Source organism: Ceratotherium simum, chromosome 7, assembly GCF_057802395.1.
Source record: "Ceratotherium simum simum isolate JZ-2026a chromosome 7, ASM5780239v1, whole genome shotgun sequence".
Taxonomy (NCBI): domain Eukaryota; kingdom Metazoa; phylum Chordata; class Mammalia; order Perissodactyla; family Rhinocerotidae; genus Ceratotherium; species Ceratotherium simum.
In genome coordinates this window covers 31687855-31711781 of record NC_141906.1, presented here as the reverse complement: position 1 = coordinate 31711781, position 23927 = coordinate 31687855, and the positions used below count along the sequence as shown (strand labels likewise).

At 56.2% G+C, this 23927-nt stretch overlaps 1 protein-coding gene across 4 annotated transcripts in view; it reads left to right on the top strand.

Annotated features, from left to right (window-relative positions):
- The window catches only part of ARRB1 (arrestin beta 1), an 80524-nt gene that overhangs the window by 47323 nt on the left and 9274 nt on the right, over positions 1-23927 (top strand). The window contains exons 1-15 of one of the 4 annotated variants that reach the window (XM_014790331.2): positions 391-561; positions 3458-3488; positions 5359-5419; positions 8743-8787; positions 9574-9770; positions 11305-11364; positions 12232-12299; positions 14469-14604; positions 15434-15518; positions 15949-16021; positions 17721-17858; positions 19028-19111; positions 20332-20355; positions 22605-22675; positions 23472-23523. In XM_014790331.2, coding sequence (XP_014645817.1) covers positions 506-561; positions 3458-3488; positions 5359-5419; positions 8743-8787; positions 9574-9770; positions 11305-11364; positions 12232-12299; positions 14469-14604; positions 15434-15518; positions 15949-16021; positions 17721-17858; positions 19028-19111; positions 20332-20355; positions 22605-22675; positions 23472-23523 — 1181 coding nt within the window. In that variant the 5' untranslated portion in view covers positions 391-505. Of the gene's footprint in view, positions 1-390; positions 562-3457; positions 3489-5358; positions 5420-8742; positions 8788-9573; positions 9771-11304; positions 11365-12231; positions 12300-14468; positions 14605-15433; positions 15519-15948; positions 16022-17720; positions 17859-19027; positions 19112-20331; positions 20356-22604; positions 22676-23471; positions 23524-23927 lie in introns of those variants that run through there. The other 3 variants (XM_004434004.3, XM_087433459.1, XM_004434003.3) reach the window with 3 other exon arrangements.

Genomic DNA, 23927 nt, shown 5'->3' with positions numbered 1-23927 from the left:
ATCTACCATACCCTTGCCATCTGCACCTCATGCTTATATCTTCTATTCTATTGCAAACAACAACAAGAACAAAGTGCTGGTGGCAATTCTTGAAGTTGACTTCATTATCAACTAATGGGTTATAACCCCTGGTTTGAAAAACACTGCTTTACAGACCCTCTTCTGCCCATGCCTCGTGGACCACATGACACCTCCGAGGCATAGCTGATTGGTCCAGGCATGGGGCACCTGACCAAAGCTGGCCAATCAAATTCCTCTCCTGGGATTTGGAATTGGGCCATTCGGCCAGTTAACAGTGGGGAGCTGAGTGAGAGGCAGAGTGGAAACAAGGTCGGAGTGAGAGCCACATGAAGCCAAGATGATGGAGGAGTGGAAAAGCACTGAGTAAGCAGAGGGAGTTGGTCCACAGAGACAATGGAGCAGCCGCATAGAGAGCCGTGCAGCCGGGAAGACATGCAGCCCCTGAGGGAGAGGTGGAGAGGGACAGCAACCACCTGAGAGGCTGATGGCTTCCCCGTTCCTGGCTCCAGCCCCCGTGCGTCCTGCCTGCGCATCCTTCCCGTGAGATTTTTGCCTCCTTGTCATATCCCCTCCTCCCTTTCTTGAGCTACCCTTGGTGGGCTTCTTCCATCTCTCTGGTGAGCCTTCATCAGCTAGAATGCCACCGGTATTTCCCTTATGGGGCCCAGCTTTGGCTCTGAGGATCAGGCTCGTGGGGCATAGATGGGACTCTGGGGTGAACCAACCGCACCGTCCCACAGTCTGGAAGCTTGGCTTTGACCACAGTCTTGCATGTTTGTGCTTGCTCCTCAAAGTGAACAGGCAGAGGCTATCTGTGTGGCACTGCACATGTAGGGGGCCGGGGAACCGGAAGCACCCCCCAGGTGCCTTTTGTCTGACAGCGCTGGGGTCAGGAAGCCAGTGGACTTGCTTCAGGGAGGGCTTGGCTGTGCGACAGAGTGGAAACCACATGGGCTCTGGAGACAGGCAGCCACAGTTTCCCTCTCTGAGCCTCAGTTTCCTCATCTGTGACATGGGATTGTTGAAGCATCAGCAACGTTCTGGGAAACACACTTAGAGACCTGACTAGGGCGGAACACGCTCTCAGCGGCCTGGGCAGCTGCTCTGGTTGTTTGAGGAAGCCATCAGCATCCTGGCTTCCTGAGGAGGTGGCCCTGGGGGCTGGTGGAGTTAGCGACAGGATGTTCCCCACGGCTGGCCATGCTTCCTGCCCCTTGTCACCCTCCTCTCCTTCTCACCCCTTAGCCGCCCTTTCATTTCTTCCTCCTCCCCTCCCCTCTCCTGTCCTCATTTCCCCTCTTTTCTGTTATCCTGATGTTGATAAAAACACCTGCTTTAGGACAGCAGCAGGATCGGATATAAAGACCCAGCCTCTGGAGGCAGACAGAAAAAATTGGGTCTGAATCCCGACTTAGCCTCTGTTTGCTGTGTTCCTGGGCAAATTACTACATCTCGCTGAACCTCAGGTTCATTATCTATAAAGTGGGGGTTATAATGCCCACTCCACAGTGCTGTTGGGAGAGTAATTAAATAGGCACTCAGCAAATGCTGGGTCCTTCTTACCTCCCGCCCTCCTTCCTTGATTATCACTCCTCCCAGCCTGGCCCTGGCCCCCTCCTGTGTCCCCCTCAAGGATCACTGGAATGGCTCTCCCTGACTCCCCTCAGGCATTTGTGTCCTCTCCTCTCCCTCAGACCCAGGCCTCCCAAGGGTAGACTGACGCTTCTGGAAGCAGCTGGGGTCCCTGTGGCCTGTGCCACTTTTCTGGTCTCCTCTGTAGGCCCAGCCCTAGCGGGGGAGCTGCTGATTCAAACTGTGTGATCTGTATTTTTTCTCACTTTCGCAATTATTACACCCCAGCCGACTGTGGCATCTTCACACTGCGAACACTGATAAATATTTATGAGGAGGAGAGAAGCCCAGAACTCCTAGGGGAGGTTGGGGAGGGCAGTGCCAGGCCCTTCTTTGCAAGCCAAGCTCAGACCCATCCGTGGTCCTTTGGGCCCCATAAATAAGGGGGTGGTGTGGGCGGGGGTGGGCTATGGAGGCAGCACAGAGCCACCACCCGCTCGCCTCCTTGGAGGAGCGGCTGTCACTGTGACACTGTGGCCTCACCTTGCCTTGCCCTGGACGCCTGCTGGACCTCCTGCTCCTGGGAAGGATTTGGGCTGCGTGGATTCCTCTCAGCTACGTGTGGGCCTGCTCCATCGCTCTGTCTGCTGCATCTCCCTCACCCTCTCTTGTTGTTTGTTTGTTTGTTTTTTCATCTGTTGTCACACCTCCAGGGCCTGCATCCCTGTCCTCTCCTCCCTTCCCTCCCTCCTCTAACACCTTCTCTTATCCTCAGGGTCTCTGTCGCTGTCTTTCGCTTTTCTTCTCTCCCTCCCAACATTACCCTGAGCAATTCTGGGGCTAGATGATGGGCGCTAGGTGAGGGGGTCTCAGGCTCCCACACCCAGCTGGGGGAGGCTGCACTGTGCTCTGGAAGGCAGGGAGCGCTTGGCGGGAGTGGGGACCATGCCTCTGCCTGACCCCATGTCCAGTGCTCTGCTGTGGCCACGGGCAATTCCTTCCCTTTCCTGGGCCTCAGTTTCTCAGTTGATTCCTTCACTCATTCATTCATTCACTCGCTCAACTAATATTTATTGAGTGCTTGCTCCCTACCATTCATTAACACGTCTTTGTTAAACACCCACTAGGTGTGCCCTTCTAGGGCTTGGGACACGTCAGTGAATGAAAAAGACAGGATCCCTGCCCTCAGAGCTGACACGTTAGCAGTGGATAGGCGTGAATGTGGTCAGCAAGCCCCTCATGTAGTAGGTTAGACAGTGGTGGGCACTGTGGGAAAAGGAAAAGTGGAGCGAGGGCAGGAGTGGGAGTGGGGAGTAGGCACAGGGCGAGGCCCCATCATGTAAGGGTGGGGGGGGCTGGCAAGCAGAGCTGTTGGGGAGGGACTGCTCAAGCAAAGGCCCTGAGGCAGGAACCGACCTGGTGTGTTGGAGGAACCCCAGCAAGCTGCCATGTGGCTGGAGGAGTGAGGGAGAACAGTGGGAGGTGATGCGGGAGGGAAAGGAGGCAGGGCAACCTCCAGACCTTACAGGCACTCCGGGCTTTTCCCTGCGCCAGCCAGGAGGAGTTTGGGTGGCGGAGTACGACTGACATCCTGACAGCCTCTCTCCACCTGCTGGGAAGAACAGACTGAGGGGCCGTGGCCGGAGCCCAGGAGACCTATAATGGCGACAGTGCGGCTTGGGTGGGGGCAGCGGTGAAGATGGTGATATCTGATTATGCCGGCACTGTTGCTGCTCTCAACGCTTGGTTGGTGCCTGAAAGTCACTCTGGGCCCCTTGTCCTCGGTCCTGCAGAGGGATGGCCCGCAGGAGCCTTCCCCTGGGCGAGATGTGCTAACCCTGGCCTTCCCTCTTTCTCTCTGCAGGGTGTTCAAGAAGGCGAGCCCCAATGGAAAGGTGAGTCTCCATCAACAGCCCCCCGGCTCCTCCCTGACCCCAGACTCGTCCTGTCTTGGGCATCTCTCCTGACCTTGCGGGACCCTGCACAGCCCCGTCTGCAGGGGAGCCCCAGCTCTCAACCACAGGGGAGGGGCCCTCAGGAAGCTTTCTGTCTGAGGGGGCAGTACGACTCCCTTGGACTTTAAGGTGTCCTCGCTCTGGTGTGAGGAGATGGGGCCTATCATAGAGAGACTTCAGTGTGAGGGCAATAATTAGAGTAAGTGCCAGGGGCCTCAGGGGGCCTGATTCCCTGGTGGGAGATGCCCCTGCAGCCTTTACTGGACCCTGGGGGCGCCTGTTATCGGGGCAGCTCCCAGGGCCTGTCCTGCCTGCCTTCTTCCCACAGGCCCCAGGCTCCATCCCGCTTCCTTTCAGTTTAGCAGATAGATATACCAACATCATCATTCCATGTCAGGTCGGGCCGAGCCCGTGGGGACTGGGGTAGGCTGTACCGAGATAGATAAGGCACAGCCTGTGCCACTCACAGCCGGAGGCAGGAGGCCGACACAGAAACTGATCATTTCAATGTAAAGGGGCAGGTGTGAGATAAAGGGATGCCCGGGGCTGCGGGACCCAGCCTGGGTGGTCAGGGGTGGCCTCCCCTAGGAGGGATGCATTTCCAGGCAAGGCGGGGTGAAAGCCTAGTTCTAGGCATGCACATAAATCGTAAGGAGTGTGGGGATCACAGCAGTTGCATCTGAGTGCCAACAGGGAGGCAGAGGGAGCCGGAGCTGAGCGGGGAGGCTGCAGGGCTGGGTCCTGGGGAGTCTCGGGGCTGGGCTTAGGTGCGTGGACTCCTGGCCTGGGCTGGCAGATAGCGCCACGTGTGCTGCCACGTCTCCCTTCTGTGCCCACTGCAGACGTCACCAGTCACAGTTCACGCTTTCCTGCTGAGCCAAGATCCATCCTAGATTCCTTCTCAGCCCACAGCCCCAGGCAGCCCCTACCAATTGATCAGAATTGGCATTTGGAATGAAACCCATTTGTCATCTTACCTCTGGGCACTGAGGAACCATTAAAGGTTTTTCAGACCAGAGTAGCATCATTAGATTTGCATTTTAGGATGACCAGTCTGGCTAAGGAGGGGAGAATGGCCCAGAGTGCATGAGGCTGCAGACAGCTGACCATGGGGGGTGGGGGGCTGCTGGTGTATAGTCCAGGCGAGAGTGGTTGTTGCGGGGGGGTGGATTGAGAAATATGATGGCGGGAGACTCATTGGGATTTAGGGATTGTGGAGGAGCAGGAAGCATCTTGGATGACTCTGGATTCTGGCTCAGGAGTTCTTCTCTGAATGCCGGCTCTTAAGTGGGGCACCGGCTCCCAGTTCCTCACTGCCTTGGAAAACAAGTCCTGCTCTGAGTGGGTCCCTGCCAGCTGCACAGGGACAAGGAGCAACGGAGAGACAGAGCTCAGTGTTCAGAGCACCCGCAACTCTCGGCCCCCCTGGCCCCCCTCTGGGTTTCTCAGAGATGTGCCCAGTGCTCCTGCTCAGCGGGCTTCTTTGCTGCTGCTACTCCACCCTCAGTGGTGCTCAATGTGAAGCTCTCTCCGGGCCTCAGTGTCTTCATCTGTAAAATGGGAACAATAACTTCTTCATAGGGGTTTGGGATGAACAGGTGCTTTCAAAACTGTGTAAGGTTTGTTATTCTTAGTATTAGGGCTGGAGCTCAGGTCCAAGTCCAGTTAGGATTTCGATCAGGGTTAAGGATGGGTCTAGGGGTTTCAGGGGCAGCTCCCAGGGTGTCCTCCAGGGCAGGGGCCTGCAGCTTTTCAGGGAGGTGTCCTCCAGGCCCACAGCTGCTAACGTCCCTGTGCCTCTCCTCCCCAGCTCACCGTCTATTTGGGAAAGCGGGACTTTGTGGACCACATCGACCTCGTGGACCCTGTGGGTGAGTCCCTGAGGCCAGGGAGGAAAGCGAGGGGGGAGACGGGGCTGGCCAGGACCCTTCCAGAGACGGGTGTGTTGAAACTCCCAGTAGCAGCCCTCAGGTCTCTGGAGGAGCCGGGTGCCAAGAAGGGGGTGTGAGTGGCTTCCTGCTTCAGTCAGCAAACGTTTACCGAGCAGCTGCTTTCCCCTTCGACAGAGGGCCACGTGAGAGGAAATTGTGTGGAGGGGTGAGGTGAGAAGCAGGGAAGGCGTCCTGATGAGAATGAGGAGGATAAGGACGACGACAGCAGCCACCGCTTACTGTGAGGCTGATGAAGTGCCAGGCACTGGGGATAGCTACTATTATTGTCTCTGCTTCACAGATGAGGAGAAGGAGGCCCAGAGAGGTTGACTGACTTGCTCTAGGTCACAAAGCTAGTAGGTCGAGGAGCCTGGATTCAAACCCGGGCAGCCTGGCTCCACCTTTGTTCTGCTGCCTCCAGATGGCAAAGGGTGGGAGATGGAATGAAAACCTTGGGGCTTGTGAAATGGAGGCTGTCCTCACCGAGATGGGGGTCTTGCCGGAGGCTGGGCTGCAGCTGAAGGCACATTCCAAGGTCTTAGTCTAGTTCAGGGTTTCTGAGCCTCAGCACTCTTGACACTTTGGGTTGATAGTTCTTTGCTGGTGGGGGCTGTCCTGTGCGTTATAGGATGTTTAACAGCACCCCTGGCCTCTGCCCAGTAGACACCAGGAGTGCCCCCATCCCAATATGACAATCAAACATGTTTTTAGATTGTGCCCCTTGGGGCGCACGATCACCCCTGGTTAGGATTCTGAGAACCATAGCTCTCATTAGAAGAGCCTCAATCCTCTGCCTCTTCTGTTGGAGGAGAGAGGCCCAGAGTTATCCCTATTTTACATGTGGGGACGGTGAGACCCAGAGAGGTTAAATGGTTTTTTAAAGAGGGACATGAACAGAGAAGGTGGCCGGTGGGGAGGATGGGCACTGGAAACTGCCTGAGGCCAAGTCCAGGTGAAGAAGCTGGAATGTGTTGCTTGGGGGAAGTCAGAGAGAATGTGGCCTCTGTCATCACATCCCTGGGGGCTGTCCTGGGTCCGGGAGGGCAGGAGTGACGTGCTGTTCCAGAACCTAAGCGGGGGCCGAGAGCACAGCGGCAGGCTTCAGCTCGCCGGGAGGAAGACCTTTGTGAAGTTGGGGCAGGAGACCTGGGGGGGTCCCTGAGTCCCCGTGCGGGTGGGATGTGAGCAGGGCCGGGAGGCTGCGGAGAGGTCAGCTCCCCGCCGGGCCGCTCCCTTCCTGCCCAGAGCAGGACGACCCCACTTTTCCTCCTGCCCTGCCTGGGGACTCTGTTCGCTGTGCTCCGAGCTCACTGTCCCTGCTGCCGTTTGCATCTCCCCCCTGAGCGGGCCCCTTGGAGGCAGTGAGGAAGCATCCCGGTGTTCGCCTGTGGCCTGCTTCACGGTGCAACTTCCAGTGGGCCGGCTGAGGCCACGGCTGTCCACCTGGCCTATTAGGGACAGCAGCAGGGGGGCACAGAGGCCGGGGGAGGGCAGGAGCGGGAGGAGCTGGCTCCCCAGCACACAGCGGCACCCTGAGAGCTGTGCAGCAGGGGTTCACTGAGCACCTGCTGCGTGCCCGGCCCTGGGGATCCCGGAGAGCGCTGGGCACTGCGCTGGGCACTGTCCGCACCTCACCGAATGACCCACGTGAGAAATACTTCTCCATCACGACACTGAGAGGATTATGTCTTCCGGATGCTTAACTATCCCCCGTGGTTCCCCTTCAAACTCAGGGGCAAGTCCAAGCCCCTCGGCCTCACAGATGACATTTAAGGTCAGGCCTGGCCCCCCTTCCTCCACTGGCTCTGGGGTCTGCTCTCGCAAGCCGCGGAGCCCTGCTCCTCCCACTGCCCGCCTAGCGCTGTCCCTTGGTCGTCTAATTGACCACCCTTACTTGCCCTTTAAGACCCGGCTCCAGCTTCCCTCCCCCAGGGAGCCCCGCCTGACACCCCTGGTTGGGGGGAGTACCCCCTCTGGGATGCCCTCTCCACCGAGTTTTCCACGGAGCCCTGGTGCCCAGGCGCAGAGGAAACGCCCACAGTAAAAGGAGGGACGATGCACGGCAGGCTCTGGGGACAGGTGGGCACTCCCCTGACCAGCTGTCCTTGGACCTGCCCAGGACTGGGATAGGACCAGGTGTCCTCTGGGAACTCACTTCCAGGTGTGGCCTCTGAAATTCCTTGAGGGGTCGGCTGTGGGGGGCAGTGTGGGGTGAGGGGGCAGTGGGTTAGACTGGGGATGTCAGCAAGGGGGTGACCCCTGAGTCAGTGTTTCTGGCCTCCTGGGGTTCTGGGTCGTTTGTGTCCGGCTGGACTCTGCACTCCCAAGGCCAGGCATTGGGACGTCCTCCATGGTGTCACATGTGCCAGGCACCATCTAACGCTACACGCGTTAACTCATTGAGTCCTCACAGGAGCCCTATGAGGGAGGAACTACAGGGTCACAACCCCTGATCTGCAAATCCCAAATCCAGCAGGCTCTGAAAGCCTAAAATTGTGCCTAAGTTTGATGCAGAATTCATTTAGTAGCAAAACCTGACCTGAACCAACAGGAGGCTCTTTATGCCTCATTTAGCCTCTTAGTGAGAATATTCACATTTCCCTGCCGAGGTATGAATGGGTTTGATCCTGCAGAGGGTGTCACAGAATATAAGGAAGATGTACCATATGGCCTTTCTACAATTTAAAACTTCTAAATTCCAGGGCCCGGTGGCGCAGCGGTTAAGTGCGCGCACTCTGCTGCGGCGGCCGGGGCTCGCGGGTTTGAATCCCGGGCGCGCACCGACGCACCGCTTGTCAAGCCGTGCTGTGACGGCGTCCCATATAAAGTGGAGGAAGATGGGCACAGAGGTTAGCCCAGGGCCAATCTTCCTCAGCAAAAAAGAGGAGGATTGACAACGGATGTTAGCTCAGGGCTGATCTTCCTCACCAAAAAAAAAAAAAAAAAAAAAAAAACCACAAAAAAACTTCTAAATTCCAAAGTATACCTGATCATAGGGGTTTTGGATCCATGTTATTATTCTTACTAACAGAGGAAAAAACAGAGAAGTTAAGGAACCTTCCCAAAGTCACCAGCTGGGTCTGTAAGGTCAGCCTGGGGGAGATGGTGGGGAAGGGCGGTAACATCCCCTGGGTGCTGGCCTTCTCCTTTCTCTCATGATGTGTTTGGACAGATGGTTGGGTTTGGGTTTGGCTTGGTGTTTGGGGCTCAGGAGTTTGAGAGGTCAAGTCGGGAAGGTCTGTTCACTCTCTGTCCTTCTCCAGATGGTGTGGTCCTGGTGGATCCTGAGTATCTCAAGGAGAGGAGAGGTGAGACTGGGGCCCCACCCGCAGCTAGTCAAGGGGCCTCCTCTTCCCTCACCAACCTCCAGCCCAGGGCCTCCCTGACTCCCAGGCAGGACATCGGCTAATCTTATTGCCTCTCCCTGCCCATTCCCACCAGTTCTTCCCTTGACAGTGCCAACGAACATCAGAGCAGGGGCCCTTGCCTCCTCCGGCCTGGGAGAACATTTTCAATGCCCTGAGTGAGCACTTTCACATCAGTATATCACGACTGTCCCAAGGCTGGGGATGCGAACAGGCAGGAGTTAGGGTCTCATTTTACAGAAGAGAAAGTTGGTTCCCAGGGAGGTGGAGGGATGGTCCAAGGTCAGCAGGAAGACAGGAGCGGGGGTTGGGCTGGGAGACCCCAGGCATTCCGGACACCACCCAGCGCTTGTTCCCCCTCCCTCTGCTCTCTCCAACCGTACTCCTTCCCCAGGCCCCACCCCTGTCCTGCCCGCCTACTCCAGCCCCACCAACCCTGTCAGAGCATCTCCTGTGCCCCTCCCTCTGCACGTCCCCTGGGCTGGGCTGGGGGTGGAGAAGGACTGAACTGACCCAGCAGTCAGCTGTCCCCTCCTCCCAGGGACCAGGTGTGGGTGGCTCCTCCAGGTACCCAAGCCCACCATCCCAAGGGCAGTGCCACCCTCCCCCCGGGAGCTTTGGGACAGACCTGTGGCCTCCAGTTGGGCCGACCCAGGGCTGCAGCTGGCGCTCTGGGGGGGCTCATCTGCTGCCCTCCCAGGCACCCCTCAGTGCCCCCTGCTCCCACAGTCTATGTGACACTGACCTGCGCCTTCCGCTATGGCCGTGAGGACCTGGATGTCCTGGGCCTGACCTTTCGCAAGGACCTGTTTGTGGCCAACGTGCAGTCCTTCCCGCCGTCCCCCGAGGACAAGAAGCCTCTGACGCGGCTGCAGGAGCGCCTCATCAAGAAGCTGGGCGAGCACGCCTACCCCTTCACCTTTGAGGTCAGGGACCACCAGCCCCGGGGGCCCCATTCCAGACGCGCCACCTCTAGGAGGCCCTCTGGGCGGGCACATGGGGGCAGCTGGGGCAGCAGCTCCCCGTCACCCCGTTTCCCAGGGCATGCTGGGACTGGGGGCACTGTCCCTTAGGCCGCCTGGTAAGTGTCTCTTCTCTGGCCACTGCCGGGGTGTTACCCTTACGTCTGGGCTACTCGACCCCTCCTGAGTCCAGGTCATTGGTGGGAGAAAGGGGGTGGGGGGGCTGCAGAGAAAGAAGGAAGCCTTCCTCCCCCTCGGGGTCACTGCAAGGCTGTCTCCTCCCTCAGACCATGTTCATGGCCCCGGCCCAGCCCACAAACTGGGGACAGCAAGGAGTGATGTCCCTGTGCTGCCACCTTTCCATCCCCAGACTCCAAGATTCTGGATTTAAAAATTTCCTGTCATGGGGCCGGCCCGGTGGCGTAGTGGTTACGTTTGCACACTCCGCTTTGGTGGCCCAGGGTTCGCAGGTTCAGATCCCAGGCGCGGATCTACACACCACTCATCAAGCCATGCTGTGGTGGCGTCTCACATATAAAGTAGGGGAAGATGGGCACAGATGTTAGCTTAGGGACAATCTTCCTCGGCAAAAAGAGGAGGATTGGTAACAGATGTTAGCTCGGGGCCAATCTTCCTCACACACACACACAAAGTTTCCTGTTTTCAGACTGTGGTTCAGTGAAATCCTCTTGCTTTTGGCGAGGGTTAGAGAAGGAGAGGAGCCGAGTCATCCTCTCCACTGTGGATGTGTTGGTTTCCTGTGGCTGCTGTAACAAACCACTACGAACCTGGGAGTAATGAAACCTGCCAATTAAAACACAAATTGATTATCTTAAACTTCTGGAGGTCAGACGTCAAAAATGGGTCTCACTGGACTAAAATGAAGGCCTTGGCAGGACTGCATTCCTTCTAGAAACTCTAGGAGATAATCTGTTTCCTTGCCTTTTCCACCTTCTAGAGACCACTCACAGGCCTTGGCACGTAGCCTACCCCCATCTTCAAAGCCAGCGTGGCCAGCGGAGTCTCTCTCCCCTCCCCTCACTCTGACACTGACTCTTCTACTTCCTGCTTCCCGTGATTACATCGGGCCCATCCAGCATAATCCCCCCACTCAAGATCCTTAATCACGCCTGTAAAGTCCCTTTTGCCCTGTAAGGTAACAGTTGGCAGGTGTTGGGGATTAGGACGTGGACATCTTTGGGAGGCTGTTATTCTGCCTACCACACTAGACAGCATGGAAGGACATTTTTCAACTGTGGTTCTGAGAACTGGGCCGGGCTAAATCTTTACATAAAGAAAACCCTCAAATCCTTGTCTTTACTGGAGGGGCCTCTGGCCCAGCGTGGGCCATGGCTTGGCATGGTCTGATGGAGGAGACGTGGCCTGTCCTCGGGGGCCCCTGGTCTGGTGAATGTGTGTGGAGGTGGCGGGTCGGGGGAGACACGGGGAGGTCAGTGGTGAACATGACAGTGGCTCATTCTGTCTGTCCTCCTAACAGATCCCTCCAAACCTCCCATGCTCTGTGACCCTGCAGCCAGGGCCTGAAGATACCGGGAAGGTAGGTCACTCCCAAGGGAGCATCTCTCTGGGTGCGGGACACTTGTGTCTCCAGGCCCCTGGCTTTCTCTCTGGGCGGTGCTGGAGCCCTCCCCGTGGAAGCCTCTTTGTGTCTAGGCCAGGCCTATCCTGCCTCAGATAAGCAGTCTCTTCAGACAGGGCAGCAGATCAGGTCTCCCCAGCCCCACATTCGGTTCTGTGCTCAGAGGCTCTCCTGTGTCACTCTCCCTGGCCTCAGTGTTGGCTGCACCAGGACCAAAGTGTTCTCTGGACCACCACTGGGCCTCACAACCTCATATGGCGGTGCAATCATTGCCATTTCACGGGTGGGGAAACTGAGGCTCAGAGGGAAGTGACACCACTGGTGTCACAGGCCCCAGATCTCTGAGCCCCAGTTTCCTCATCTGTGAAATGGGGACAATAGGACGTGCCTCCTGTTGTTGAGACAGTCGAGTGAGACGCTGAAGCCACACACCAGGGCAAGGTCTGCACCCAGGAGGTGCTCCCAGAACAGGGCTGCTGAGGCGCCTGCTGTTATTTCCGGGCAGCTGCCTTGATGAGGAGGGCCACCCACACAAGGCAGGAGTCTGGGGAGTGGAGCCCAGTTAGGGGGTTTGGGGACGTCCTGTGTTGGGGGAGCCGGGGAGCAGTGGTGTGAAGGTCAGATGGGGGAGGCAGCCACAGAGGGAGGCAGCATAGCCCTGGGGCTGAGCACAGGGCTTCCGGGTCAGACGCAGGGGTGCTGGGGCTGCGGGAGCTTGGTGTCTCCATCCAGCATCCTCGTTTGTAAAATGAGAGGGTGGGCTGGCCGTGCTCTCGGGCCCCTGCCCTCTCCAAGGGCCTGTGATCAGCGACCCCTTCCCTATAGGCCTGTGGCGTGGACTATGAAGTCAAAGCCTTCTGCGCAGAGAACCTGGAGGAGAAGATCCACAAGCGGTGAGAAGGGCGCAGCTTCAGCTCCCGGCCTGGGTGTGGGCTGCATGCTGGCAGAGGGAGGGACACGGGCTGTGCAAAGTCCGAAGAAGAGATAACTAACAATACCTGGAAGTGTGCGAGGAGGGGCAGCATATTCCAGCCTTGGGAGCTCTGAGAAGGGCACTCTGGAAGGCTGGCGGGTCATGGAGGGCTTCCTGGGGGAGGTGGCTCAATTGCCCTGACTCAGGCCTCAGCATTTTTTCTTTGCACCACCATACCTGCTTCCTTCATCTCCCTGCCTCTAGTCTTATCCCCTCCAGACTGCATGTCTTTTTATTTTGCTTTGGAAAAAAAATCGAAATTCATAATGTTTTAACCAGTGAGCAAGATGATTCCTGGCTAGCCTGGACCCCCATTTCCCAGTCCTCCTGGGAGGCAGGCCTCAGCAGGAGGTGGGTGGGGGAGGGTGTCGATGGAGGCTTCTAAGACAGGGAGGGAAGTGGGGAAAGTGAACCCACCCCGGGGAGAGGGAGAAGGAGGTCAGTGCGTGCCTCAGAGAGGGGAAGCATTCTCCTGAAGAGGCACAGCCCTGGGCAGACAGAAAACCCAGGCTGGCAGCCGGAATCAGCTGGTCCTGCCTTCTGGGGTGGGCTGCCCAGCTCCGCTCTCACCACGCCTGCTCCTCTTGGGGTCAGGTCCTGCCCTGCCTCCGAAGGGACGGTTCCTGCAGGAGGCTGGCTGAGGCCTTGCAAGCGCTGAGGGAGTGGGCTGTGTTTGCCACCTGGTGGCTACGTGATGTATTGCAGGCATCTCCATCTCCAGCCTGGGCACCTCGTGTATAGGGAGATGGGACCCTTCTCTCTCGCCTCTCTGTCCCCCTTTTCTTCTTAAGACCTGAGACCAGGGGAAAGGAAGGGGCTTGTGGGTTGTGGGAGAGGCCTGGCCAGAGCAGGGAAGAGGAGGCACTATTAACAGCCACCACCCTCACCCCACCAATGGGACATTTAAGTCCCCGCCAGAGTTACTACTAATAATGATATAGCAACTATCATTCATCAAGGGCTCATTAGGTGCCAGACACTGCTCTAAGTGATGGATATGTGTGAACTAATTTAAGCCTGACAGCAGCCGTAAGAGAGCTATTATGTAAAATGCTATTACCATTTTATAGATGAGGAAACTGAGGCACAGAGGTTCATTTATTCAAGGTCATATAGTTAGTGAGGGGAGGGCCAGGACTTTAACCCTGACTCTCCAGTTCCAGGGAATGGACGTGGCTTGTCTGAGAAATGAGGGCGCCAGCATGCCCAGCATGCGACAGAGACTGCTCACTGAGTCCCCCTCCCCTCACCACGGCCTCCTGTTCTTGTGTCCTCCTGAGCGAGCCCCTGTCACCTTCATTGAGCCCATCTCATCTCTGGGCCTCCATCCTCTCACTGAGTCTTTATCCTCTTCACTGGCCTGCAACCGCCTGACTGAATCTGCACCCCTCCACTGAACCCGTCCCCTCTCCGAGCCCCCATTTCTTCATGACGCCCCTGTCCCCCTCTGCATATCTTTATTTAACAGATATTTAACAGGCATTTAGTATATGGCAGGCAGATCAAGGTGCTGAGAATATAGCAATGAACCATTTAGATAGAAATTTCTGTTCTTAAGGAGCTTACTCTACTGGGTGACATAAGGGATGCAGGAAGTGTAGACATAGTCCCTTTCTTACCGTCCTGCTGGGCACCAACACAAAGACCCACGGGAAGCGCTGCCACGGAGTGGTTCAGCCTCTGATGTTGTGGGGGTTCAGAGCAGGAGAGGATCAGAGTGGGTGGATCCAGGCGGGTTTCCTGGAAGAGGAGGTATTTAGCTGGGCCTTGAAGAAGGAAGCAAATGAGGGCAGAAGTGGGAAGAGGGTGTAATAGGTGAGGGGCGCAGTGCAAGCGAAGCTTCAGATAAGACTAGATAGGCCATCAAGCATGACAGTGAGGAAGTGGGGGTGGCTGGGGACAGAATGGGGAGGATGGAGTGGTGCCAGATGGTGACAAGGCCCCTCTGGCAACCTCTGCAGTTTAGACTGGATTCTAAGGCCATGGGGAGCCATGGCAGTTTCTTGAGCAGGAGAGATGTGAGAATTGCATGGAAAGGGGATGGAGGCAAGTGACTCTGGTCATCTTCCGCTCTGCCCATCTCCATTAGGAATTCTGTGCGCCTGGTCATCAGGAAGGTTCAGTATGCCCCGGAGAGGCCTGGCCCCCAGCCCACAGCGGAGACCACCAGGCAGTTCCTCATGTCGGACAAGCCCTTGCACCTCGAGGCCTCCCTGGATAAGGAGGTAAGAGGCTCAGACTTGGTGGGGGGTGGAAGCTGCTCTACAGAGCTGGGACCTCTGACCCCAGCTCTCTATGGCCCCTGGGACCCCTCGGGTAGGAGCTTCTGCCCCCGGCCCAACGACCAACCGGCTTGGCAGAGGGGGTGCGAACCCCCTGCTCTAACCCTGCCAGACCTGAGCTCTAAGACAGCAAACCCTGCTGCAGGAAGGCACGGGGGCTTTCTGCCACCACCCCCATCTTCAGGCTGGCCCCTCCTCGAAGTGTGGGCACCTGTCTCCCTCTCCGGGGCAGCTGAAGGCAAGTGCTTGGAGCGAGACGCAAGTTGAGGCCCCTCAGTGAGGATTCAGAGCTGGGTCCCTCAGTGAGGGGGGCAGCCCTTCCCCACCTTCCTCCTGCTTCCAGACCCTCCTGTGTCTAAAGTTCCAGGCAGCCAGAGCCGGCAGGGACTTGATACCTCACCTAGTCTAACCCCTTCATTGTGCAGATGGGGAAACTAAGACTTAGATAACCTGTTCAAGGTCACACTGCCCTCATCCTTGCTATTGTGGTTATTGTTATTGTTATCACTATTTCTGGTGGCCAAGCTAGGACTAGAGCCCAGGAATATCACCTTCTAATTCAGTTATCTCTCAAGGTCCCACAAAGGAACTAAAGTCTAACATGCCCGGTGGTTGAGCATCGGTGGGAAGTGGCTGATGAACTTGGGGCCGGTGTCAGAGTGGCCGAGGTCTGGGGAGCCCAGGAGATGCGGGTGGAGCCTCTTCTCCCTCCCCCTTACCTGGATCTTTGAGACCCTCTGATCCAACCCTTGTCCCTTCTTATGCCCCCCAGATCTATTACCACGGAGAACCCATTAGTGTCAACGTCCATGTCACCAACAACACCAACAAGACAGTGAAGAAGATCAAGATCTCGGGTATCCCGGGCAGAGGGCCAGCCCAGGGGCGGGCAAGAGGCAGTCCTCCCAAGGGCTGGGGTAGCTGGAGGCTCTCCTCTGTCCACAGCCTTGTGAATAACTACTGCTCTAAGCTGAAGGGTAAGGCTTTTGAGGCTGGTAACACAGGCTGCTTATTGGCCAGGTAATAAGTTTACTGTTTAAGCTGCCTCTTCTCTTAGGTCCCCTGGGTTCTGGACAGAGCTGTCCTTGAGGGGAAGACTTTTGGTTATGAAAGGGAATGGGTGTGTTTGGGACTGCCCTTTGGGTGGAGGATGGGGACTGATTCCTGCAGAAGCCCCTGAAGACTCTGGCCATTGCCTAGGGCTGAACATCCCCAACTCAGGGGAACCTGGGATGCCTGGGAGCTGCACCCTGGCTCACATCACCTTGGTTCCCTCTTCCTCCCCAGTGCGCCAGTATGCGGACATCTGCCTTTTCAACACAGCCCAGTACAAGTGCCCCGTGGCCATGGAGGAGGCTGAGTAAGTGAGCACAAGCCCGGCCTTGGATGCGTGGGATTGGGTGGGGAAAAGAGAAGCCCTGGGTCAGGCCTGGATGGCTCTTCTCCACCTGGCAGTGGGCTGAGCCTCAGAATTCCTTGCCACTCAGAGTAGCTGATCCTCAACAGTGTTTTAGAAGCCATCTACTTGATTTAGCTACAAGGAAATGCATGCTATGGTCAGGGAAAAGACCCACTAAAACTAGAATGACAAAATAAGAGCTAATGAATCTAAGAGGACTAGGGTCACGGAGAGAAAAGAATAATTACACTGTATCAGAAGCCTAGATTGAAGGGAGATACTTTGCTCTGAGCTTCCTGGCAGTCCAAGGCAAAGAGGGAAAGACACCAGATAGGCAGCTTTTCTTGTCTGATAAAGGAATAATCCAGTTCATTGGGTAGAAGAGGTGTGTGTGGGAGGGTAGATAATAATTATATATAAAAAAAAGTCTGGGTTTGAGAAGAGCTACTATGGTTTAGCATGGAACTTTGTCCCAAACTTGTCAGCAGCTAAGGCAAGAGGAACAATCAAGTGAAACATCTCTTCTCACCTAGAGGAAGTAGATGCTCCCACTGGAAGACACACTTGTTTTTTCTCCCGGCCCTGCAAATAATTTTCGGGGGGCAATTGCACTTCATGTAATTTTTCATATATGTGTGTATTAATTTACATATAATAGCAATCGGTATTTTTGCAACTTAGCATTTTTTAAATGTTACCACGTGGTCTTTGAGATCGTTTTTAATGCCTAAAGGTAAACAGGCTATGACTGGATCAAACATTTCCCTATTGTTGGATGTCCACTCTTGGTTTAAAAAAAATCAAAGCCACGAGGCATAGATTCCTGTTGAGGGGTGGGGGGTACAATGAAGTGCCTCTAGAGCCAGGGTAAATATCATCCCCAAAGAGTGGAAAATCCAGAGTCCTCCAATGGCCCCGCATGTAACAGACATCAGCCTGGATGGGGGAGGTGTTCACACTCAGGGTCCTGCTTAGTCCTCACGAAGGCCTGGGTGCCTGCACCCAGCATGTGGAGGAGGAAGTGGAGCCAGAGAGGTGGCATTTGCTCGGTCTCACAGAGCCAGCAAGTGGCAGAGCTGGGGCTCGAACCTAGGCCGGCTGACTCCAAGTGTTGGCTGGGCTGCGTGCCGGCTCTCTCACTGTTGCTCAGGGGCCTGGAGAACAAGAGCAAGTAAAAACAGAGCAGTCAGAACACTGGACACTCGAAGGACAGATCTGAGCTCAAGCGAGTAGGGTTTTCATCGTGGAACCCAGGTGGTGGGCGTATGGGTGTTCACCGCACAATTCTTTCAACTTTTCTAGATGTTTAAAATTTTTTTGTAATAAAATATTAGAAAACTAAAGTCCATGCTCTCTCCACTAAAACATCCGCATCAAGCAGCAGTACATTGAATTTTTCAAAACTTGCAGCTACTTACAAACCATGAATGAAGTTGTTGGATCATCCCAGAGTCACTGGTGTTTGCGTGTGGAGCAGAGATGTGCCTCTGTTGGGTGGCAGTGTCTTTCTGCCGGAGCTGGGCCTGGCCCTGTGGCCCCTGCCGGGGAGGGAGGCTTGGAGCAGGGCCAGGCTCGATGTCCTGGCTGGGCTAGGGGTGAGGGCTGGGGTTGGCTCTGGGGGAGGGGGTTGCGTCTCCACACCTGTCTTCCTTCTTCCCAGCGACACAGTAGCGCCCAGCTCGACGTTCTGCAAGGTCTACACGCTGACCCCCTTCCTGGCCAACAACAGAGAGAAGCGGGGCCTTGCCCTGGACGGGAAGCTCAAGCATGAAGACACGAACCTGGCCTCCAGCACCCTGTGAGGACCTGCCCCTGGATGCCCCCCCTCCCCAAAGGGGCCACACCCACCATGGTCCCAGCAGGCCCAGCCCAGGCTCGGGCCACCCTCTCCCCAAGCATTGTCCAGGGCCCATCCTCAGGAGCTTGACCTGCCAAGGAAGCTGTCCCACTGCCCCAACCCTATCCAGGGGTGACCCAGAGAACGAGATGGACCCCTAGACCCAGCTCCCTTGGTCAGTGCTGGGCTCTGCTGGCTTGCCTAGGGGAGGGCAACCTGGAGGGACTTCCTGCAGGAGGCAGCAGCTCCTGACCTAGTGTCTTCAGTCAGATGGGGGTGTCCCTGGGGCAGAGCAAGGCTGGGAGGAAGGGAGTGTCTCCTGGAAGGATCCTAGCAGGAGAGGATGAATCAGGAGGGCCTGGGGAGTCTGGAGAGATGAGGGAAGTGAGCTGGGCTGGACCAGATCTGGGGGTGCCCCTCAAAGGCAGGGATTCCAGGGCCGTATGGTCACTCCTCCCTCTGGTCATCACTGACCCTCTGAGGCCACCCTGCTCTAGCAGAGCCCAGGGGGTGTGGGGAACCCATCTTACCCTACCCGCGAAGTCTGGCCCTTCAATGAGGCGTTGGCCTCCTCTGCAGCACCCCTGCCTCCACTCTCCACACGGGCCGTGTGCTCCAGCCCAAACGGTCTCTCACCAGCCCCCGCACAGGCTGCCTGCTCACTTCAGGGCGTCTGACCTCTTCTTCCACGCTGGCTCAAGTCCTCCCTGCCTTCAAAGCCCACTTGAGGCTCCACCTCCTCCAGGGTCCTCCCTGATACCCTCTCCTCTCCTCCGCCAACTCCTCGCTGAACTCCCAGCCCAGCCCCTTGTAACCCACGGGCTGCTGAGCAGGGAGAGAAGCAGAGTCCATCCACTGAGAGCAGGAAGGGGCCGCTGCTCCCTGCACCACTGGGACACAGGCCCTGGGGGAAAGGGGCCGATGGGATGGGGCGCACAGCCAGATATGGAATGCCACTCCCAGGGCCCGCTCCCTGAGGGCAGAGCTCACCTTTCTCACACGCTGGGCTCTGCTTGCACATGGTGGTTGAGTGGCCCAGGAGAGGGATGGATGGCTGCTGCCCCCCACTGCGCCCCACTCCCACCATGTCTCGTCCACCCATGAACCGGCTTCCCTATGTCGCCGTGCAGGTTGAGGGAAGGAGCCAACAGGGAGATCCTGGGCATCATTGTTTCCTACAAAGTGAAAGTGAAGCTGGTGGTGTCGCGGGGTGGGTAAGTACTCTAGCCCAGCCCAAGACCCTTGAGTACAGAGGGTCATGTCCCTGACGACCCGCAGCCGCACACCCCCACAGCCCCACAGCCCGCTGCTCCATTCTGCCTGGTTGCCAGATCTTCTAACGGCATCCACCTTGAGGGTGAGCTGGGCTTGAGGACTTCCTGTTCCTTCTCTTCCTCTGCCCCTTTTCCCCTCCCCCTCAGAGGCCTTCAGCCCCTCCCTTGCCCCCCATCTTTCTCTCCTCCTCCTCCTCTTCCCTATCCCGTGTCTGGGGGCCTGGGGGAGACGTGTCTGTGCTGTGGGCTCTCCAGGGGGTGCTGTGCCCCTCCTCATGTCTCGGGGCACAGCACCCACCCCAACTCATGCCCGGGCTGATCTGCTGGGGAAATGGCTACAGGGGCTCAGAGTGCCGGAGCTGGGTCGGGTATATTCCGACTCCCCCATTTTACAGATGGGGAAACAGGTCCAAACAGTTCCCCAAACATTTCCTGAAGTCTCCTTCCTTAATCTCAGGTCATGGGCTCGGTGCTGGGGTCCCGGCAGTGGACCAGACATAGGGCCTGCCTGGTGCAGAGTCTGCTGGAGGCTCAGAAAGAACTCTCACTTTTCCCCATATATTGGGTCTACATCTTGTTATAAACCTAGAATTGGGATTTCTAATTTGTCAGAGGATTTTTTTTTTTCTAATTCTTAAATTTCTATGAAAAGGTTGAAAAGCTAAATAGCATTAGACAGAGTCCCCTTTATTGTTAGAACAATGCCTCGTGCAGGTGGCAGTGTGTAGGCCTGAGCACATAGTATAGGATCCCAGGGCTGTGACTCCTGCAGGACCCACAGTCTGCCTTCAGGTCCTTCTCTGAGGGATCCTCGGTGAATCCGAAGTGCCTCCTTCTGCCATGAGAGAGTCCTGGCCTCCCCCGGCAGGCGGCACAGGGCCTAGTCTCCTTCACAGATGAGGATCCTGGGGCTCAGTACTGCTTGGCGGGGGGTTTGGCTGAGCAGGACCTGGATCTCAGTTCCCCCAGCAGGGGCAGGGCTAATGCTATGTCTGTGTGTCCCCCAGTGAGAGGTTACAGCCGTGCAGGGGGCGGTGGGAGTGTGTCTCAGGGTCTTCTCCACCCCAGCGGGCAGTAGAGGTGGTGAATGAACGTGCTTTCTGTTTTCTTCCTCTCTGAACTCTCCTGACCACTTCTCCCGCCTCCTCTGACCCACCCAGCCTGTTGGGAGATCTTGCGTCCAGGTAAAGTCCCTCCCTTTGACCTGATCAACCCATCTTCCTGGAGGGCCCGGAGACTATTGGTCTGACCATCCAGAACCACAGGGCGCCGGGTTGGAAGGATTCTTAGTGGTCACTTTCGATTGCCAGACTCAGGCATGTGCTCAGACTAGAACCCTCTCCAGAGGGACTGAGGAGATGTAGTTTCTCCTTTAAAAACCTCGCCCTGCTCTTCTATCCCACACAAGTGACAAGGACCTTTGTGGACAGCAAAGCCCGGCTTCATTGATCAGGGAGTGGCCCCCAGTTAGTCAGAATTACAGGATATTTTAGAGAAACGCAGGCTTCATGGCTTTCAAACTTCTACATTAATGAGAATTCACTGCGGGCCGAGTGTTGCTAAGGAGAGGTCCTGAGGAGATATGCTTTTGTAGACAAGATTCCTTGGACAAGAAGAAGCTTGTAGACAAGAAGCCAGCTGGATCCATGTACATTCCAAAAATGCATGTGCCCCAAATGCAGTGGTTTTGCCTGCTCCTGTCACAAGATGGCAGTATTGCTCATCCCAAGAAATCTTAGTCCGTTTGGAGAAGTGAAATCAATTCAGTTCAGTTCAGTTCAATATAATTCAGTAAAGATTTCCTGAACCCGGGCTTTTGCTCAGCCTTGTGCTGGGTGCCTAGGTCCCAGAGAGGAATCAGACACGCCCCCTGCCCTTGATGGCTGATGGCTTGGTAGAAGGTTAAGGTCCTGATTCTTCCATCCATGTCTTGTATGGCTTTAATGAAAGTTGGCGAACTCCATCTTCCACTAGCTTCCATTCTGATAGCTCACTCTTCCAAGTGAACCTGGAGAAGCAATCCTCTTTGGAAGCAAAAATAAAGCCAAATTGTTTCAACAGCCTTATGAAACCCCCACATTCCTATCGAGGGGAAGTAATGATTCTGGCAGGCACAGCTTCACAGTTTAACCCTGTCTTTTTCTTACATCATCTCCCAGAAGTGGTTCTAGAAGGTGGGTATTGTTGTCTCCATTTTCCAGATGGGCTCAGTGAGACTTGAAGATGTAAAGTATCCCCTAGGGAGTGGTGGGGCTGGTGGAACAGACCTTTCTGGTTGCACAGCTTGTGTCCTTGACTGCTCTGTTCCCTTGTCCCTTCCCCCCCAGCTGGGCCCTGGGCAGCAAGATCAATAAGATAAGGCTGTTTCTGGAGTCGCTCACAGTTGACAGGGCCTCCTAGGATGACACCACCCCAAGCTGAGAGGAGGAGCTTTCAGGGCTCCTTTTGTCAGAGTAGAGAGCCAAGGGTGGCTGGGAATCACCATCTCAGTGCTGAGCTGTTATGACACAGTGGTTAAGGGTGTGAATTATGGAGTCAGAATCCTGTCTTTCACTTCCCAATAATAGCTGTGTGGCCTTGGGCAAGATACTTCTTCTCCTTCTGCCTCAGTTCCCCAGTCTGTACATTGGGTGTAATAATAGGGTGTTGTGAAGATTAAGAGTTACTCTAGAATAGTCCTTGGCACAGAGTCGACATCATGTAAGCGTCTGCTCTTGTTATTATTCTGTCCGTCAGGGCCAAGGGGAGAGCAGGCCCAGGCAGAAGCACTGGCGGGTGGCAGCACCTCCCCCGTTCTTCCCTGCCATCCCCACCCTTGGTCCCCACATGGCCTCGAGGCTCCATGCACAATGTAGACGGTCCTGCGGACTAGGTCCCATCCAACTTGAATTTAATTAAACTGACCTCTGCCGTGTGTCTTCCAGATGGCAGGGGGCTAGGGCCACCTGAGCACTTTTACAGGAGCCTCCTGGAGATGTTGGGAAATGGGATGGAGTGAGGGTGAGGGGAGTTCCAACCAGGAAGTTGGGATGGGCAGTGTCAGAGAGGGCTGGGCTGGCTGCGGTGTTTTGAGGTTGCCAGGGTCCCGGGGCACCTCTGGCGCCACCAGTGACCAAGGTGCACACTGTCCTGGGCAATTTTTTTCCCATCCCTATGCCTCCTCCCAGCTCGTGGGAATCCAGGGATCCTTCTCAGGAAAGAGGAGGTTTCCTTTTCTTTTTGGAGCCAGGAGAAGAGGTCTCCTCCTTCAACTCCCAGAGATACTGAGGCTCAGAGAATGGCAGACCTGGGGCTTGAAGCCTGATTTCCTACCCCTCAGCCCAGAGCTACCTCCTCAGACCATGAAACCCTCCCAGTCCTCAGACTGACAGGGCATTGAGTCTCATAGCCTGAGATTCACTCGCGGCTCACTGGGTCTGGGTCTCTGTTTCAGTGATGTGGCCGTGGAACTGCCCTTCACCCTAATGCATCCCAAGCCCAAAGAGGAACCCCCACATCGGGAAGGTGAGCAGGATCTGTGGGTCACTGGGGAGGGGGTTTCCAGACAGCTGACCCAGCTGCCATGTTTCCCTGTCACACCACCTCCCTCTGGGTCAGCCTTTAGCACGGGGTCACCCCTCTCCCCCAGCTCCGCAGGATCTTTTGTGATTTGCATCCACCTCCCCTGGGAGACAGAGGGTCTGGCTCTGTTCTCCATGGGGCGGGGAGGCTGGGAGTGGACATGGGGGCACTGGCCATGCTTGGAGCCCCCTTGTCTTGCATCCAGGTGTGGGAGAAGGGGCTGCATGGATAAGACAGCCCCTGGACACACCATCCCCATCATTTTTCCAAGATTTTCCTTAAATCTATGTTTCATTTGGAAGAGGCAACATCATAGTATGTACCACAAAAAAAGAAAACGTTCACTCAATTAAACTATGTAATGCCATTGATTGTAAAACATACCCCAAGTTCAGAGATGAGAAAATGTGAAAAATGTCTTAGAGTTAGTGAAAGTCATGCAGGCAAGAAATGAATCGAAGTCATGTTGGCGACATGCCAGAAGGAGCAGGGCCCAGAGGTGTATCTGTCCTCCTGGGGCTGTGCTGGGTCTCCGGGGTCCTTCCTGGACTCTCCTCCCTGCCTTTAGGATGATTTGGGGTGTTTCCAGACCAGGGACCAGCCCTCTTTCCCCACTCCCCGTCTTCCTTTGCCCTCCCCATCTTAGCCTAGATGTCCCGGGGTGGGGACCTGTACCCACCTGCCCCTACACCTGCCCACTCTCCACTAACCCATGGGTGCCTGCCCGCCCTGTGTTTAGTTCCAGAGAACGAGGCGCCAGTAGATACCAATCTCATAGAACTTGACACAAAGTAAGCCAAACCCTGCCTGCAGACGTCTGGGGGGCGGGCCTCGGGCGGTGGGCGGGGCGACGGGTCATTTGCATATATGCCTATTAACCCTGAGGAGCAGCTGGTCTAACCCCGTCTGCTGAGAGCCGCCTCTGCTCGCCTCTTCAGCAACCCGCTTGCCTGCATGTGACTTGAAGGACCCTCCGTGCCTGTTCCTCTTCCTCCTGCCTTGGTGGGGTCTGTCTTCCTCCCTCGTCCTTGCACGTCCGTCCGTCAGTCCGTTCGTCCATCCACAGCGCCTGCTCGGCTCACACAGGGCTGGTTCGTGGCCCTGGGCTGGGGCTCTCCTGCCCCGCCTGCGCCCAGCGGTGGAATCAGGCTGTGGGGTGGGGAAGGTTCTGGTGATCTTGTTGCTTCCGACTCCT